The following is a 16,190-nucleotide window of genomic DNA, read 5'->3' as shown; positions in this document are numbered from 1 at the left end:
AAGCAGAAAGAACAGGAAAGGGACACAGCCAGGTTGCCTACCCAGGGAGATTTCTCTCTAAACTCAAGACCCTAAACTAATGCACAAACTATCAATGAGAACTGTTTGGGGCCCTCTTGCCTCTGCCCATTTCATTCCAGTAACTGTCTTCAGCCCTTTGAGCTCCCACTCCTCCTGACGACCCCTCACAGTGCACGCCCTGATACACAGCTTCTGCCTGCATCTCGTTCTCCACTAGTAACCCCTGGTGGGGGAAGCGGGGGGTCCTGGACCCCCAAATATCCCTCTCTTCCTCCACTGCTCAGTGCCTATCACCGTGAGCCAGGGCCACAATCTCTGTTCAGGTGAGCTAGTCTACACTCCCTTAAGTCTGTTTTCCTTCCTCGTCCAGGCTCTTTCTTCCTCCCTCGATTCCCCTGATGGATCCCTCCCATCACCCCCCGCCCACCTTCCTACCTGTGCCTGCAAAAAATGGACTGGGGTTGTCTCCCACAAAGACCATCCAGGGGACTTACCTCCAGGGAGCACCTCTGGTTCTGGTTCCCTCTGAAATACTTCTGAGTCATCCAGTCCTACCCTGAAGGGAGAAACGGGCAGGCAAGCGATCACCTGCCAGAATGCTGGCTCTCCGCCACCCAGGAGCCCAGAGGTCATGAAATTCCACCCTGGCCTCCAGAGTGAGAATGGGCAAGGAGGGCGCAGGGATCAAGGAGGAAGGTGCTCGGTTTCAGCACCTGCTGTCGGACTGGCAGCCCGGAGAGGAGGATGGATGCCGGCCAAGCCTCTCCCGGTCCCGATTCTACCTCCCGCCCCGCTTTAGGTGCAGTCTCCATTACAGCCATGCGGGGCTGTTGGGGACAGCACACAGGGAGGGAGGGCAGAGTGTGGGACCGTCCCTCTGTCTGCCTGCTACCACCTGTCTGCTGAGGCTGCCCATCCCCAGAGGTGAAGGCTGAAGAACAGCAGAAAACAAGGGGTGTGGGGTGGGTAAGCAAGGGGCCTGGAGGGCTAAGTACCTGCTGGACCTGGGGCTCTGGCGGGCTGACTCCTGAGGGCCTGGGGGTGGAGGAAGGACAGGGGTCGGGGCAGCTCCTGGGTGCCTGGTGGCATTCCGCACAGCCTCTTCTAGGAGTTCCATCCACCTGCAGCTCGACAGGAGTAGAGAGGACTGGTGAAGGGAGCCAGATCCAGGCACACAGTGTCTCACCTGAACCCTGCCCAGAGCCCTGAAGCCTTCCCCACACCCTCTCCGGGACCCTGGGCCCGCAGGTCCCCACCGCCCCACGCAGTCCTGCTGGCTGCTGCTGTGCAGCTCCAGTGACTGAACACCAACCCTCTGTTATACTCTGTGCTGAGCATCCTGTATCTGTTCTCTCTCAAGAAAACCCTCAATACCCACATTTACAGATGAAAACCTGAAGCTGAGAAACTGCCTGACTCCTCCTGTCTCCTACTGGGCGCTGCCTAGTCAGGGGGTGGGGATGAGGGCCCTGAAGGCAAATATCGAAGAAGAACATGTGACTTTAAAACACTCCGCTGGGAAGGGAAGCAAACCCCAGCAGAAAGGGGATGGAGCCAGAGAAAGGAAAGGAGAGCAAAGTGGCTGGGAGACTGCTGGGAACTCCCTCGCCCTCCCAGTGCTCACAGAGCAGGGAGGGTCCTACAAGCGTCTCGATGTCTGTCTATCTCCAACTTCCTTGCCCAATGCCTGCCCTCCGACTGCTCTGGGGCCTGTCCCTGTCCTCACTGTCCTCATACACACCATCCTGGTCCCTAAGGGACAGCAGTGATAAGGGACCCTTGAATCAATTCTCACGTGTTCTTGTCTGAGGATGTCAATGCCACCAGCTCATAGATCTGGGGTGGGCCCAACTCGGAGGTGCAGATGATGAACAAGGCCCGCTTGTCTGTGAGGAACAAGGAGAAGGCATGGTGTTGGGGGTAGCAGAGGCCCGACTCCAGCTTGGGCCAGGGAGTCAGAGTGCGACTCAAAGCCCTGACCCTCAACATGGATGAAGGATGCAGCGTAAGACAGACCTGGGTCATCGGAACCACTTGGGACCTACTTACAAGGAACAGAGGCGACTCTGGAACCCCTAATGGCACCTTTCATGGCCACCCATTACACTCCTGCTTTCCTAACAACACAGGCTGATGTGTGTGGTGCTTGGGTTTATAAAACTTTTCATGCCCACCAGGCCTTTGATCCCCCACGTCAGGGATGAGGAAAGCGAGCCTGAGGGTGTGGCTGCCAGAGCCCTTCCCTGTGCACACGCCACTTCTCACGGAAATGTCTGTCCCCTGGACTAGACTCTACTGTGGGGCTTCGGTTTTTCCTGCTCCTCTTGCAGCAGGAAGGCTTGTCCTACTCCTTTCTGCCCAACCCTATTCTTCCCAATCCTGCCTCCACACCCTTAGCTCGTCTGGGTGCTCACAGCCCCTCCTGGTCCCCCATCCAACCCATCATCCGACCCCATTTGGGATCACATCCTCCTTAGATGGGTCAAGACAGGAGGAAAGGAATGCAGGTGGACCCATAACTCCCGTAGGCCCCAGACTGGCCCTGCATCACCCAGTGCTCACTGCACATCAGTAACCGTGATCATGGCCCTGGGGCCCAGGCCGGCGGGGCCGTCTGCTCACAGCACCTGTGGCCACGGAGCGGACGAGAACGGCGTTGAGCTTGAGCACGGGGCTGAAGGTCTGCTTGCTGTCGGAGGAGCCCACGGCTGTCTTGCTGTGGCACTTAAGCAGCAGCTTCTCATCCTGTTTGAGCAGCAGCACGAGCAGGTCCTCCAGCAGCAGCACGTGGAGGTCTGGGGAGGGGTGGTGCTCGTGAGGCATTTCCAGTTCCCGCCCCACCATCCACACACACGGCGCCAGGGGCTCTGGGACGCCTGGCCCTTTCTTCTTGGTACCCCCCAGGCTGTGCATAAGGAGTCTGAACTCTCCTAGTTAAGCTGCATCCCGGCTCCCTTTAGAGCACAGGCTCCAGGAGTCATGCTCCAGGGAGGGAGGTGCTGGGGCAGCCCAGCCCCCCACAGCCTTCCCCTGGCCCCAGCACCCCGCCCCCCCCATACCCAGGGTCTTATCCTTGCTGATCCTCCATGTCAGGGGCCCCTCATGGATCATCTTCCTGGTTGTAAGATCCAGGCTCTGTTAAGGAGAAACCATTTGTTCATTCACTCATCCATTCAACAAGTACTTGAGAACCTACTGTGTGCCAGACACCATGCTAGGTTGCTCGGGATCAGTGATGACAAGAAACAGTCCTCGCCCTTACCCTCTTGCGAGGGACACAGGCAAGTGAACAGGCCGCCATGAAGTCACGGGCCTTGTGCTGGACTGGGGGCTATGCCGCAGCTCTGGCTTAGGTCTCTCGTCCACCCCATTCCACATGCCATCCACCTTCCTAAGAAGATCACTGCTTCACTTACCCATGCCTTCAGCTTTATTCCCTCCCAAAGGATCTTGACACCTCACCTCATGTTGGAACTCCCACCCCCTGCTCTTCCCGGCCAAGTCTAACATCTAGTCTTTATTGGTGGAGCTGTCTGCCCACGTCTGTCTAGGGATGGACTGACAATGGTAACTGGAGGTATGTGTGTTCCAGGGCCCCACCACACCATCCTACCAGACAGGCCCGAGTCTCCTGCCTCCCACTCTTCAGGCACTGACCAGAGTTCTCTCCAGGGTGCCCCAGAAGTGTGTGCGTGCGCGGGGGTGACCATGCTGCCCCCTGCCTCCTACCTTGAATTCTGCTGCCAAGGGGTTGCTGGCCCTCTCCAGGGAGGTGGTGTCCAGGCGTTTCTGATAGCCCTCTAAACGGTGCCGGTTCTCTGTCTGCTTCACCGCTTCATTCACGTACTTGAGAATTTCCCGGCACTGATCCCGGGCCCGGCAGAGCTTCTCATGCTCAGAGGTGCCACCTACCAATCAGCATAGAGGAGACAGTTAGGAGCTCGCTCCTGCCCGAGAAGCCTGGAGTCCGACACCACCTGGCTACTCACACCGCACCGACACGCAGGTAGGGGTATAGATTCGCCACCCTTGCCTCATCTGAGGACCTCAAGTGTAACGTTATCTTTACTGAGCGCCATCGGATTTCAGATCATTGCTCTGAAGACACCGATAACTCTTGGGAATTCTTGCCTCGCCCACAACCAGCTCTGCAGATGTGGGGGCAGGAACAGAGACTGGGCGAGTGCGGTGACTGGGCCTCTAGGTTAGCTGTTAAGTTGCACTGAGGTTCCTCACACTGTATACCCTGACTCCAATATCCCAAATTTGAGAGGTAAAGGATGCTCAGGATCCCAGGAACAGTGAATAAGGGTTAGACCCCCTTATTCAGCACGGTCCCTACTCCGCTAGTTACCACACACGGTTGTGTCTTTTGTGCATTGCAGAGGCATCCTGTGTGTGTGTGTGTGTGTGTGTGTGTGTGGGTGGTGGTGGTGGTGGTGGAGGAGGAGGAGGAATGGGGACTAAAATCCAGCCATGGCCCTGGTGTGGAACCATGACCATCAGTGGAGCCAAGGTGCCCTCCATGGACCAGCCTGTGTCCACTCAGATGCTGTCCTCTGAGCTGTACAAAGGCCCCACACGGACTAGAGGTAGCCCTCACCCCCTGCCACTGCTGTGCACCTTACTTTCCCCAAGTACAGTGACAATCATTATCTTCTTTGAGACTGCTCATGACAAGGCGAGGATGAAGACCAGAGAGGTCCAGTGACTTTCTCAGGTCACCAAGTCAGTGCTAGGACTGGGGTCTGAAATGAGGGTTGCTGCCGCCCACGCTAGCCCCTCGCCCAGCCCTACCCTCCGTGTGCTTGATGATGCTCTCCAGCAGCAGCGGGTACTTGGTCAGCCGCTGCATCTCAGAGATGATGAGGTCCCGCAGCTGTAGCCGCCGGCACTGAGGGTGGCTCTCAGCCTCCTAGACGAAAGGAGGCACAGACAGGAAGATGTCAACCCAGGGTTAGGAGCTGGTTTACGGGCTCAGGACCTGGGTGGGTGTGAAAATGCCAAATAGGTCCCAACTCCAGAGGGTAACTCAGAACAGCGATGGCAGCTTTTTTCTTGAATATTTAAGGAAAGGCATGTGGGGGCAGGGAGACAGGAGCCTATGGGAGGGATATGGTCGAAGGAGCCATGCAGAGCATGTGTTACTCCCCCTTCACAGACAGTAAACGAGTGAGCGGACCTAATGACTGCTTATCCAGTGTTCCGTCCAGCAAACAGCAGCCTCTGCCTTGAGAGGAGATATATGTCAGTGTTTTGGGAGAGGTGGCGTGAGGGAGGGTGCAGATGGGTGTGGGGAGTTCGCATTATCCTCCCCGGTAGAGAGAAGGGCCAGGGGTACTTGGAGCTGGGGCCCAGGAGCAAGTTCAAGAGATCTGGCCCTACCCGTCTTTATTGAGATATGACCTGGCTAAATTTTAGTGGTGATGAGAGAAGGCGGAAGGAGGGCCAAGAACGCACCTGCATGAAGAGCTGGAATCGGCTCTCCTTCCGCTGCTTGGTCTTGATCAGCTCCAGCGCTATGGACTGGTACGAGCAGAACTGGGCGGCCACTTGCTGGAGTTCCTCTCGGGCAGGACCATCAAACTGAGAGGCAGAGTGGACATGGGCAAGCATCCTCACATCCCTACCTGGGACTGGTCCCTCCCCAGCTCCTCCTCTGCCACAGCCTCAAGCCTTGGTAATGACCCCCCTCTCCTCCAAGCAGGAGAAGTTTGCAGCTATACCCGAGCCAGCATGAGGTCACTGATTTCTTTGATGATGGGGCCCTCCTCCCGGAGCTTCTTCATGGCTTCACACCAGGAATCTGGGCAAGGGGAGAAGAAACAGCAAGGCCTGGGTGGCTGCAGAGGGTGTGAGAGCAGTGCTGTGGGGAAAGGTCTGGAAACCAGGATGCTCTGGGGGGAACTGGAATGCTGGCTTCAGGTGGTACAAGAGGATTGCCAGGACTTGCTACCCAGAGAGGTCCCAGCATGTGGGTAAAAGAGGAACAGAAGCCTGAAGGCTGGCGAGAGGGGTATGGAGGGAGGGGGCGGTGTGGGGGGAACAGCTCCTCACTGTGGATCTCTGTGAGTTCAGGGAGGTTGGGGAAGGGAGGGGGCGGTGTGTGGGGGGGAGGGGGCGGTGTGTGGGGGGGGACAGCTCCTCACTGTGGATCTCCGTGAGCTCAGGGAGGTTGGGGAAGGGAGGGGGCGGTGTGTGTGTGTGTGTGGGGGGGCGGTGTGTGTGTGGGGGGGAGGGGGCGGTGTGTGGGGGGAGGGGGGAGAAGGGGGGACAGCTCCTCACTGTGGATCTCCGTGAGCTCAGGGAGGTTGGGGAAGGGAGGGGGCGGTGTGTGTGTGTGTGTGGGGGGGGCGGTGTGTGTGTGGGGGGGAGGGGGCGGTGTGTGGGGGGAGGGGGGAGAAGGGGGGACAGCTCCTCACTGTGGATCTCCGTGAGCTCAGGGAGGTTGGGGAAGGGAGGGGGGCGGTGTGTGTGTGTGTGGGGGGGGCGGTGTGTGTGTGGGGGGGAGGGGGCGGTGTGTGTGGGGGAGGGGGGGGGAAGGGGGGACAGCTCCTCACTGTGGATCTCCGTGAGCTCAGGGAGGTTGGGGAAGAGCCGGGCCAGCTCCTCCCGGGGCAGCAGGTTCTCCTTCTTCATCCGCTGGTAGAAGACCAGGTCCAGCACCCGGAGCGTGCGCAGGTGGGAAGCCTCCGTCACAAACAACTCTGAGCGGCCGTTGTGACGGGAGGAGAAAGACGGGGAGAAAACGTGTCGGCAAGTATCTAGTCACTACCGTCCAAACCACTTTATTTTGGGGAACTGAGTACTGTTTTCAAATTGTACATGGACTCTCTCTCACCCAAGGGTCAGAACTGAGTTGTTCCTTAGGATCAACAAGGACCTGGACCTGTCCCCCGGGCCCCACCCTGTTGGCTCCCCACCACCGATTCCCACACGAGTGAGAGTAGGGACGGGGTGAAGAGGAGCACGTTCTCACCGTTGATGACCTCCTGCCGGTCGATCTCCCTCTGGGTTAGCCCCGCCACCACATCCTTGCCCACTGTGTGCTGCCAGTTTTGGGTGTCTGGCTCTAGCTCCAGGTCGGACAGCTGGCCCAGGTCATCCTCTAGGAGGTGGGGGAGGAGGACATCTGTGCAGAACCCCAGGCTGGGGGACTCAATGCTCCTGGGAGAAAACGAGCAGCTTAGCTTTATTTGGAGGAAAAATGCACACTTGGGGTTTGTCCCTCCCCCTTCCTGCCTGCCCGGTGCCCACTGGAAAGCAGCAGGCCATGGAGGAGATGCACACCTAACCAGCCACTCGGGGGAGAGGCACAGCGGAACATGCTGGAACTCAGACACCTAAGAGAAGTGCTACTGCGCCCATCACTCACCTGCGACCCATTTTGGGGGTGAAGGGAGGAGTAGGGTTCTCAAGAGACCTGTGGAGAGAACGTTAACTCTCAGAACCCTCGGCTCCTGCCCCTGCGCTATCAGCGGGCTGAGCCACGGAGCCCTGCCCACCTGGTGGAGAGGCTGGAGGCAGACGACGAGGCGGACTGGTGGAGGCGAGCAGCCTCCGCAGCTGCATCCATGTCAACGTCACTGCGAGAGCGGGGCACATTCTCCGTCTTGCGAGAGCGCTTCAGCTCCTCCCGGCCCTTCAGGCTCTCGGAGCGGCCCAAGCGAATCTCTGAGCGCGAGCTGGGGGAAAGGGCGAGAGACCTTGGGATCCGACGTCCTGCCTGGCCAGCTTCACCTGCTGCCCCATCTCAAGGACGCCTCAGGGTGCAGGTTCTCCACCCATCCCCACAAAAGGCCCAAACACCACGATTCACCCGAACACTAACATTCCTAGAGGAAAGACTTTCCCACGATAAATGCTTCTGCTGCTCTATAAACTTCTTCCCTCCCGGCCGGGGAAGGACAGAGCCTCTCGTCTTGCTCAGGACGGATCAGAAAGCTATCCTAACAGGAAAGTGAAATCTGGAACTAACAACATCAGACTTGCAGTGTGTCCTCATGCCAAGGAAACCAGGCCCCGTCAGGAAAGCCGTGGACACCAATTAAACTACCAGGCCCCACCCTGGCCACCCTCCGCTGCCCCATGGCCAGTGCCACCCCTAACAGTCAGCTCCCACTGTGGACCCTTCCTTTCACAAGATTGTCTACGAGGAAGTGTCTTCACACACTCAGTCTAGCATGTTCTACACTGCCTGCCAGACATTCTATCTGCTGACAGAGCACTGCCCTCCATTCAATGCAGATCTCTTCCATTCTTCACTTCATGGGGTCCTTCCCAAGCTTCCATTTCCTTTCTTGGAAGGAGAACAGCTGGGAAGCTCACTTACTGACCGTCGGAACCTGCTTCCCCGCCTGCCAGGCTTGGCCACTGAGCGCCTCTGGGGCTGGATGAGCCGCTGACACGTGGGTGTTGCCCTTTCGGGTCCTGCAGCACACCTGCCTGAGGCAGCCAGCATCCCTGGGCCCTGGCTTCCCAGGATGTCCTCCCCCACTACCCTGCTGGGCTGCTGCTTTGTTGACATTACTAACCCCACATCCTGCCATGCACCCAGGACCACAGGCCTGAAGAGTTTGCAGAGCTCTGAAGAGCACAGCACACTGCTGCAAAGAGGGAGCCAATGGCTTCGTCTCCATTCATCAAGAGTCTCCATTCTGCCAGAGGGTCTTCATGGGGCCCCCACCCTCAGCATCCTGAGGGTTTGTCCGCAAGGTCAGAAACCACACTGCTCACTGGTCCCCTACTGAACTCACCCCTGAAATCTATTAGAACAATTCCAACCCAGACTAACTCAGAACACTTTCACAGTGCCCCCCATGGGTCACTTGAGCATGACAAACTTCAGTGAGGTTACTGGGGCTGCAGAGCTAAGCAACTTCCTTCAGTGCCCATAAGTGAATGGCACTCCCACCAAGAAGTGAGGCACATAACCCACCTCTGGTACTGCCTTCTAGAATCGGGGGCTTCTCAGACCTTCTAAGTATCGATGACAACCTCTGACCCACTGTGCTGACACTACTTCTCAGGTTGCCAGTGAGCTTAGTCACCAAATGCAAAGGCTTCTGTAAATCTAGGATCCTGGTGAACATCTTAGGGCAAATACACCCAGCAACTTCCAGAATACAAATTTGCAATTGGCCTCAAATATTCTATCAAAATATTGATATATCTTACAATTGTGTATTTGATCATCTATATGACTATGCCTACCCCAGCAATTAACATAATTTGTATATTTAATTTACTCAGTAATATGAGAACTCAACCTCATCCCAGTACAAATCTAACTTTTATCTTCCCTAAACCTTTGTTAATTCTCATTTGGCAAAATCATTTAACATGTATTAAACTTAACAAAAAGGAGTAGCTTTGCACACAAGAAGGAATGTCTCACATATGGTTTGATCATTATGTATTTCAGTGGTAAATGGTTCGTCTATGGAAGTTGCTACTTATTGGGTTGCCTTTGTGCCTGCTTTATTTAGTCCAGTCCAGTGGCTCAGACTTGAGTGCACACAAGCATTATTCATTATTCTCGTATACATAAGACCACACTACTATACCTCAAGGGTGACTTAAGAAATTTGCAAGGACATTTCCAACTACAGGCAAATTTCATTTAGGCATTGACTGTAGAGTCACGCCGCAGTCAAGAACAAGTCCTTCCTTCCCCTTCACAGTTTCCTCTAGCCTTGTCACTTAGGGTTTCCTGATTAGCTGCTTCATAATATAATCTAGCTCATTCTTGGGATGAAGGCTGCTGAGAAGTCAGGGTTGAATCCAAAGGAAATTTTAAAGGCCTGTGGTTCCTGGGCTGGAAGGTTGGGACCCTGCTCTCTCTTCTGCTGGCCTGAGTGCCAACACCTATTACGTCTTCCTCTGAAGATACACAGATGGGAAGGTTGAGGGAGGGAGAGTCTCACAGTCTAGTGCAGGGGCTAAAGCAGCTGAAATTAAGCTACCCCCAAACCCTGCCCATGTGCCCCTCCTTGGGCAGCTCCCATCCGGCCTCTGCTACCTGTCGCTCTCCAGCAGGTCCTCGGGAAAGCTTCCTGTTGATAGTCGCTGCATCCCAGGCTCTGGGGCATCATACTGCTGGTTGTTCTCAAAGTGCTGAATGATGTTCCTCACGTTGCCTGGTTTAACTAGAAGCAGAAAGATCATGGAGGGCACTCTGCTTTCTGTATAAGGATGACGTCTCAGGACTCTCGCTCCCCTCTAACCCAGAAGACAGAGCAATGAGCAAGCATGGATGAGAACAGTGTGGGGCTGAGAACAGGAGGCACATCTAGTCCTGGCTCTTCTGCGGACACGAGGGGGGCCTGGGCAGTCCCTCTACCTTTCTGGGTTTGCTCTTTCTTCTCTGCAAAATGAGGGTTTAGAAGTACATATTCCATGGACATTTCTTTTGACTCTCACATTCTTTATCACAATGATTCTTCTGCTTGAAAACAGAAGACTAGGTTTTTCTCAAGATCCACAAATAGGTTTAAAAAATACGTAGGAGGACCCAAAAACATATCTACATGTCATCTGGCCATGGGACCAAATTATATCAAGCACTTTTCAAATTTATATTACTTTTAGAGTTCATGATTTCTGTTCTTCTTTGACTTTCCCTTCCTGTTCTTTCTGCTCTCCACGCCCCCATCCCTGGTCTCCGTCATTATAGAATCAAACCCTTTATTACCAGTGAGGGGGGTCTTAGGAGGAACAAAGGAGAGATGTCATTTCTGGCATTCACATTCCAGCCCCTTTTCAAAGCTAAGACAAAAGACAGCTATTCTCGTTCAAAGAAGCAGACAGGGCACATAAGAGAGTAAAAAGGCACATATGGTACCATGCAGAGACCTGAAGAAGACATTTCTGGCCCAGGGCTCAGTGGCTCTCATCTTTAAAGTCAACCAGCTCAGCTCCAAGTTCAGTGATATCAGAACTGGAGTTGGGCCAGAAATGCTGCTCTGCCTGAGACCAAAGGAAGGATAAGTGGGACTGGGGGGCAGAGGGAGGGGGGGGAGACAGATACCCCAGGGGGCAGGCCCTGATCCTAACCAACTGACTGGTGTCCCGCCCAAGCTTCAGATTCTGTATCTACATGTACAAACTTACAAATCTCTCTATGTATCGAAATTCTAGTTTCATAAGAAAATTTCCAAGCCACAGGAAACATAAAAAACATTTAGTTGGTCTCCTCAAAGCGCACAACTTCATATCCTCTAGGCAGGTAACTAGAGTAATATTTTTCTGAAACTGTCTGGCAGGTGGCTGTGTGTATGGCAGGAGCAGGGGATGACCATCAGCCCCATTTCTGAGCTCAGGGCCAGGGCTGCCCGTCCCAGGCTGTATGTGCACCTGGGCCTGGGGCCACGGCAGCAGCCAGGTCGGCTGTGCAGCCACAGCCCGAGCTGCCCTGGCTGGGTGAGGATGGAGCCCGCTGAGTCCACTGTTCCCTCTCCCATGGGCCACTTGGAAAATGCCTTCTGTTCTTGGGATATAGTTATGTCCCAGCTGTGACAAGAAATAGGTGTGGCCCTGAGATCGCGTATAACTGAAAAACCCAGAGTACAGGGGAAAGTTGGTGGGAAGTAGCACATTTTTAAAAAGAGCAAAGTTTGCCCAGCTGGCTGTGGATCATCACAGCCAGCATCAACCTATGAACCAGGAGGCCACAGTTCTATTCCTGGTCAGACCACATGCCTGAGTTGTGGTCTTGATCCCGTGTGGGGCGTGCAGGAGGCAGACGATCAATGATTCTCTCTCATCATTGATGTTTTATCTCTCTATCCCTCTCCCTTCCTCTCAGAAATCAATAAAAATATAAATAAAAAAGCAAGGTTTCACTAGTAGCCTTTGTTCTCCTTCTCCATTATCTGAATGACAATAAAACTAAATAAAGTATACTGTGCTACTAACAATCAGATATTCTCACTAATAAACGGGCAAGAGTTGATCATCCTAAGTGGCAAAACTCAATACTGAGATTTTTCTAGCTTTGGTGGGTATGTGGTCTTTAGATATGAATATAGATATGTCTGGTGTCCTGGGAATTTGAGAACACAAACCAAATCATAATATCATAATGGAACGCTCTGACTCAAAGAGATGGTGAACACCCAGCATCCTGATCCTGCCCCAGATCAGCAGCTCCACCCTGGGCGTTCCCGTCCCCTTGCAGGTGGACACAAAGCACGCGGCTTGGGCAAGGTGCTCGTCTCTATGAGCCTGAGGCTCGCCTCACGCCTTCCTTGGGCAGGGCAGATGGGATGAAGTGTGTGTTAAACCTAAGGGCCTGGGTTTCAAGGCCATTCTTTTGTTTTTTTTATATTGTTTTCTAATCACCTTTTCAATAATTATTTTTGTTGTTTAAAACAGCCTAATGAATCTAGGCATTCAATTTAAAAAATTTTATAGTTTGTAGATCATTATTTTTAATTGCCACTTTTACATAGAATGAATTCTAGCAACAGAATTTCTTGATTGCATCCTACTGCTATCTTCCTCCATACATTTATTACAGAACCTATAAATATTAATCACTTAAATATTCCCTCACTGATGGGAAATGAACTTGTCTAAGTTCTAGCTTCTTTGGGTTAATGTGTATTATGTATATATATTTTAATACATGTTTTAGAAGATGAATAATAGGTACTCTACATATTAGGGTAGATATTAGGGTCACTCTTTTTAAGATATACATTTTTTTATTGATTTCAGAGAGAAAGAGGGAGAGAGAGAAACAGCAATGATGAAAGAGAATCACCGATCGGCTGCCTCCTACACGCCCTCTACTGGGAATCGAGCCCGCTACCCAGGCATGTGCCCTTGACCAGAATCGAACCTGGGACCCTTCAGTCCACAGCCCGATGCTCTATCCACTGAGCCAAACCAGCTATGGCAGGGTCATTCTTTTTTAACTGTTGTAGTTATACAGTGCTGACAAAATTAAGAGTAAAAAAGATGGAGGTACTATACTAAAGGGGTTAAGCAAAGTAGGTGATATAAATTAGAACTACCCCCTAAAACTGCTGGAGACCCATTATTTATTTTAAAAAACCCAAAAAAACCCATAACCTTCAGAAATGAGGATTTTTGTTATTATTTTGCTTAAAAATAAAAATCTGAGGAACTTGTGCAGGACATTTCAAGGTGCAAGGGTTTCCCTCATTTCTGTAAAATCCTGGACAGTTGGCACCTCATCCATGGAAAGGTCAGAGTGAAAGAGGAAGGCCTCGGACTGTGGGGCAGTGGTGAGGAGGAATGTCCTGGCCCCTTTCAACCCTGCAACAGGCAGGCGTGAGGTGGGAGCCTCCTGGGCAATGTCTGTGTCACAGAGCAGCTTTAGCAACAAGGAGGAACGTAGAAGAGATGTGGAGTAAGGAAAGGGAGGGAAGACGGGCAGGACAGGAGGAGAGGATGAAGAAAGAAAAGGGAAGGAAAGATGGGATTTGGGAAATGGAAACTCAACGCTAATGCAAAGAAAAATGTAAAGAAAATGGTCCTTTTACCTTCCACAGGGGACAAGGGAATATGAAATGCTAAAAAACAAACAAAAACAAAAGTAAACCATGAAAAGTCAAATTAAAATAAAAATTACATCAAGCTGGAAAATGGAAGTTGTGGCAAAAATCAGGGCTGATCTAGGAGTCCCCTCCCCCTCCCCCAGCAGCAATTTCAGCAAAGGTAGCAGTCCCACCCCATGGCCCTTCACAGATTTCCAGGACTAGCACTGGTGGTCTTAGGAAATACTGCGAGGGCCAGCAGCAATTTCCAGACAAACGACACAATGGGGAAGAAATCAGCGACAGGACCAATTGAGTTGGGTTACTGATGGCATTAGGGGAACCTCTGGGCCCCAAACCTGCCCTCTTTCCAACTAGTTCTGCTTAATAGTAACTCAATTCCCCATCAAGGGCCCATAATTGCTCCCAACACACAGGCCCTCAGGAATAGATGAAGGTGAAGGCGGCACTCGGTGTGAACAGAGCAGCACGCCAGGGGGACTGTCCCCCGCAGGGCTGTCCAGCAGCCACGAGTGGCTCTGGTGCAGTACCTGCTCCTCGGGGAGCCTGCGGTGTGTGGCCAGGGGAGAGCGCAGTAGCACCAAGAGGAAGCTGCACCTCAGAGTTTGGCCTGTGGCCCTCGGAAACCCTGGACGCCCGGCCATCATTCTGGTCAGTGAGGGGGCTGAGGCCCCCCAAATACTCACTACTCTGGGATGAGCTTTTGGGCTTCCCGATGTATTTGAGGATGGGGTTTCGCTTTTTGTCTTCCAAGGCATCCTTTTCTTTCTTGGGATTGCTGCTCTGCTGAGAAAAGAGACATGGGGTTTGGAGAAGATCCCAATGCCCTGATTTGGCCACTAATCACTCTGCCGCTGCTCCAAAGACTGGCCCTAAATGAGAAACTGGAGAGCAGGGTCATGCTTGTTCCCTAACAAGGTTTGGAGGAAGGGAGAGAGCTGCTCTAGTGTGAGAAGTTTCACCACGGCCACAGGTGGTGGGATGAGCTAGATCAGTGGTCGGCAAACTGCGGCTCGCGAGCCACATGCGGCTCTTTGGCCCCTTGAGTGTGGCTCTTCCACAAAATACCGACTTCTGCACATGGGCCACAAAGTTTCAATCGAACTGTATGTGCACGCCCGCACGTGGTATTTTGTGGAAGAGCCACACACAAGGGGCCAAAGAGCCGCATGTGGCTCGCGAGCTGCAGTTTGCTGACCACTGAGCTAGATCCTTCAAAAGGGCTTTCCCATCTGCCTCAGTGCAGAGAACTGTTACCTTCTTGGTCTTCGGGAAGAAGGGCAGCCACTTGTCCTTGTCAGGAGCAGCCAACGGGGCCTTCTCGGCCGTGCTGGAAGACCGTGCCTCTCGAAGCCGGATCCCAGCATGGCTCATGTAGGTATTGAGGGCAAAGTCCATGGGGGCACTGAAAGACAGCAGTGGGGTGCTGTCTCAGAGAGCTCAGTCATGTCTCTGCCAGCACAGGGAAGGGTAAGAATGCTGCTTTGGTTCCTCACCACCACCCAGTAGGGTGGTAAAGCGGTAGGTAGGGGCCAGGGCAGTCAGAGGGAGGCCTGAAATATTCAAACAGGGCAGCAGGCAGAAGCTGGCTAGAAGTCTTAGCTGCCATGACTCCCAGGAGAAATTGTGCTTTTCCTGAGCAGAATTCTTCCTAACACAGGGATAGTGGTCAGTGGAAGGACATGCCAGTTCCCTACAATGGAAGCAAACCAGCCGTGGGAAGGCCTGGGGGGCCAGGGGAGGCCCCAGTTCATGTCCTCAGGCACTTACTTGGGGGAGGAGTGGCACAGGGAGGGGGAGAAACGCCAACTGGCCTCTTCTAAGGCAGGCTGTTTTCGCCACCCTCCCTCAGCCAAGTACAAAGAGAAAAGACGGAAAGGAGCTGTCAAGTAGCTTTCAGTTGCCACAGATAAAACTGTCCAGAGCTCTGTGTTTAAAAATGGATTTGGCTCTCAATTTGGTAGATTATCCACTTTGTGGGTTCAGTGCAGCAAATGCTGCTGCCCTGGTCTTCCTTCCTCTTAAACAGAATTCTAACCCCATCCCTTCTCCCTTATGAAGTGTGCATGCTCAGAGCATGCAGGCTCATTTTAACACTGGCTGCTGAGAAACAAAGATCTGTATCCAGACTGCAAAAAATAATCATAGTATGTGCCAAGAGAGAAAGCATGCTGTAGCTCAGCTCCCTTCTGTAGGCGCTGCTTTCACAGGCCGTCCTATCACCCTTACTTCTCTAGGTAGGTTAGGAGAAAAAAGTGGGAGGGAGACCAGGGCTAATTTGGGTGAAGGGATGCAAGGTACGGGAATACTGTGTGCGATGGCAGCTCAGCGTCTTCACACTGAGAAGCAGACACCCATCCCAGGCAGCGACCCTGAGCATTAGGGGCATGGACCTCATGAGCTGGCTGCGTGGTGGTGACACAGACTCCTGGGAGAGGCGGTGACCCTACAATGCTGGGGACTCCCCTGTGATTGGCAGGGATGGAAAAGCACAGCAGCTCAACCCCATTCCTTCCCACCTTGAAACTACACCAGACTCACTCACCTCCTGTCTTCCTCGTATTTGAACCTGGAACAAAAGAAAGAACAGATGACTCAGACTGCAAGGGCAGCGGCTCCTCCGCCGGTGCAGGCTGGGAGGAA

At 53.3% G+C, this 16,190-nt stretch overlaps 1 protein-coding gene across 8 annotated transcripts in view; it reads right to left on the bottom strand.

Annotated features, from left to right (window-relative positions):
• Nucleotides 1-16,190, bottom strand: part of ARHGEF11 (Rho guanine nucleotide exchange factor 11) — an 84,434-nt gene that overhangs the window by 5,551 nt on the left and 62,693 nt on the right. For 4 of the 8 annotated variants that reach the window (XM_059674075.1, XM_059674080.1, XM_059674081.1 and 1 more), the window contains 18 exons: nucleotides 16,093-16,116; nucleotides 14,805-14,952; nucleotides 14,234-14,333; nucleotides 13,533-13,562; nucleotides 10,043-10,169; nucleotides 7,527-7,706; nucleotides 7,397-7,444; nucleotides 7,001-7,188; nucleotides 6,582-6,728; nucleotides 5,748-5,827; nucleotides 5,482-5,607; nucleotides 4,819-4,936; nucleotides 3,751-3,929; nucleotides 3,081-3,156; nucleotides 2,649-2,816; nucleotides 1,817-1,907; nucleotides 1,017-1,142; nucleotides 516-577 (listed from right to left, as the gene is read on the bottom strand). In XM_059674075.1, the coding sequence (XP_059530058.1) occupies nucleotides 516-577; nucleotides 1,017-1,142; nucleotides 1,817-1,907; nucleotides 2,649-2,816; nucleotides 3,081-3,156; nucleotides 3,751-3,929; nucleotides 4,819-4,936; nucleotides 5,482-5,607; nucleotides 5,748-5,827; nucleotides 6,582-6,728; nucleotides 7,001-7,188; nucleotides 7,397-7,444; nucleotides 7,527-7,706; nucleotides 10,043-10,169; nucleotides 13,533-13,562; nucleotides 14,234-14,333; nucleotides 14,805-14,952; nucleotides 16,093-16,116 (2,018 nt within the window). The remainder of the gene's footprint in view (nucleotides 1-515; nucleotides 578-1,016; nucleotides 1,143-1,816; nucleotides 1,908-2,648; nucleotides 2,817-3,080; nucleotides 3,157-3,750; nucleotides 3,930-4,818; nucleotides 4,937-5,481; nucleotides 5,608-5,747; nucleotides 5,828-6,581; nucleotides 6,729-7,000; nucleotides 7,189-7,396; nucleotides 7,445-7,526; nucleotides 7,707-10,042; nucleotides 10,170-13,532; nucleotides 13,563-14,233; nucleotides 14,334-14,804; nucleotides 14,953-16,092; nucleotides 16,117-16,190) is intronic. The other 4 variants (XM_059674076.1, XM_059674082.1, XM_059674077.1 and 1 more) reach the window with 3 other exon arrangements.

This window comes from Myotis daubentonii, chromosome 18 (genome assembly GCF_963259705.1).
Source record: "Myotis daubentonii chromosome 18, mMyoDau2.1, whole genome shotgun sequence".
Classification (NCBI taxonomy): Eukaryota; Metazoa; Chordata; class Mammalia; order Chiroptera; family Vespertilionidae; genus Myotis; species Myotis daubentonii.
Note: the sequence above shows the minus strand (reverse complement) of the source record. Positions and strands in the feature narration are given on the sequence as shown.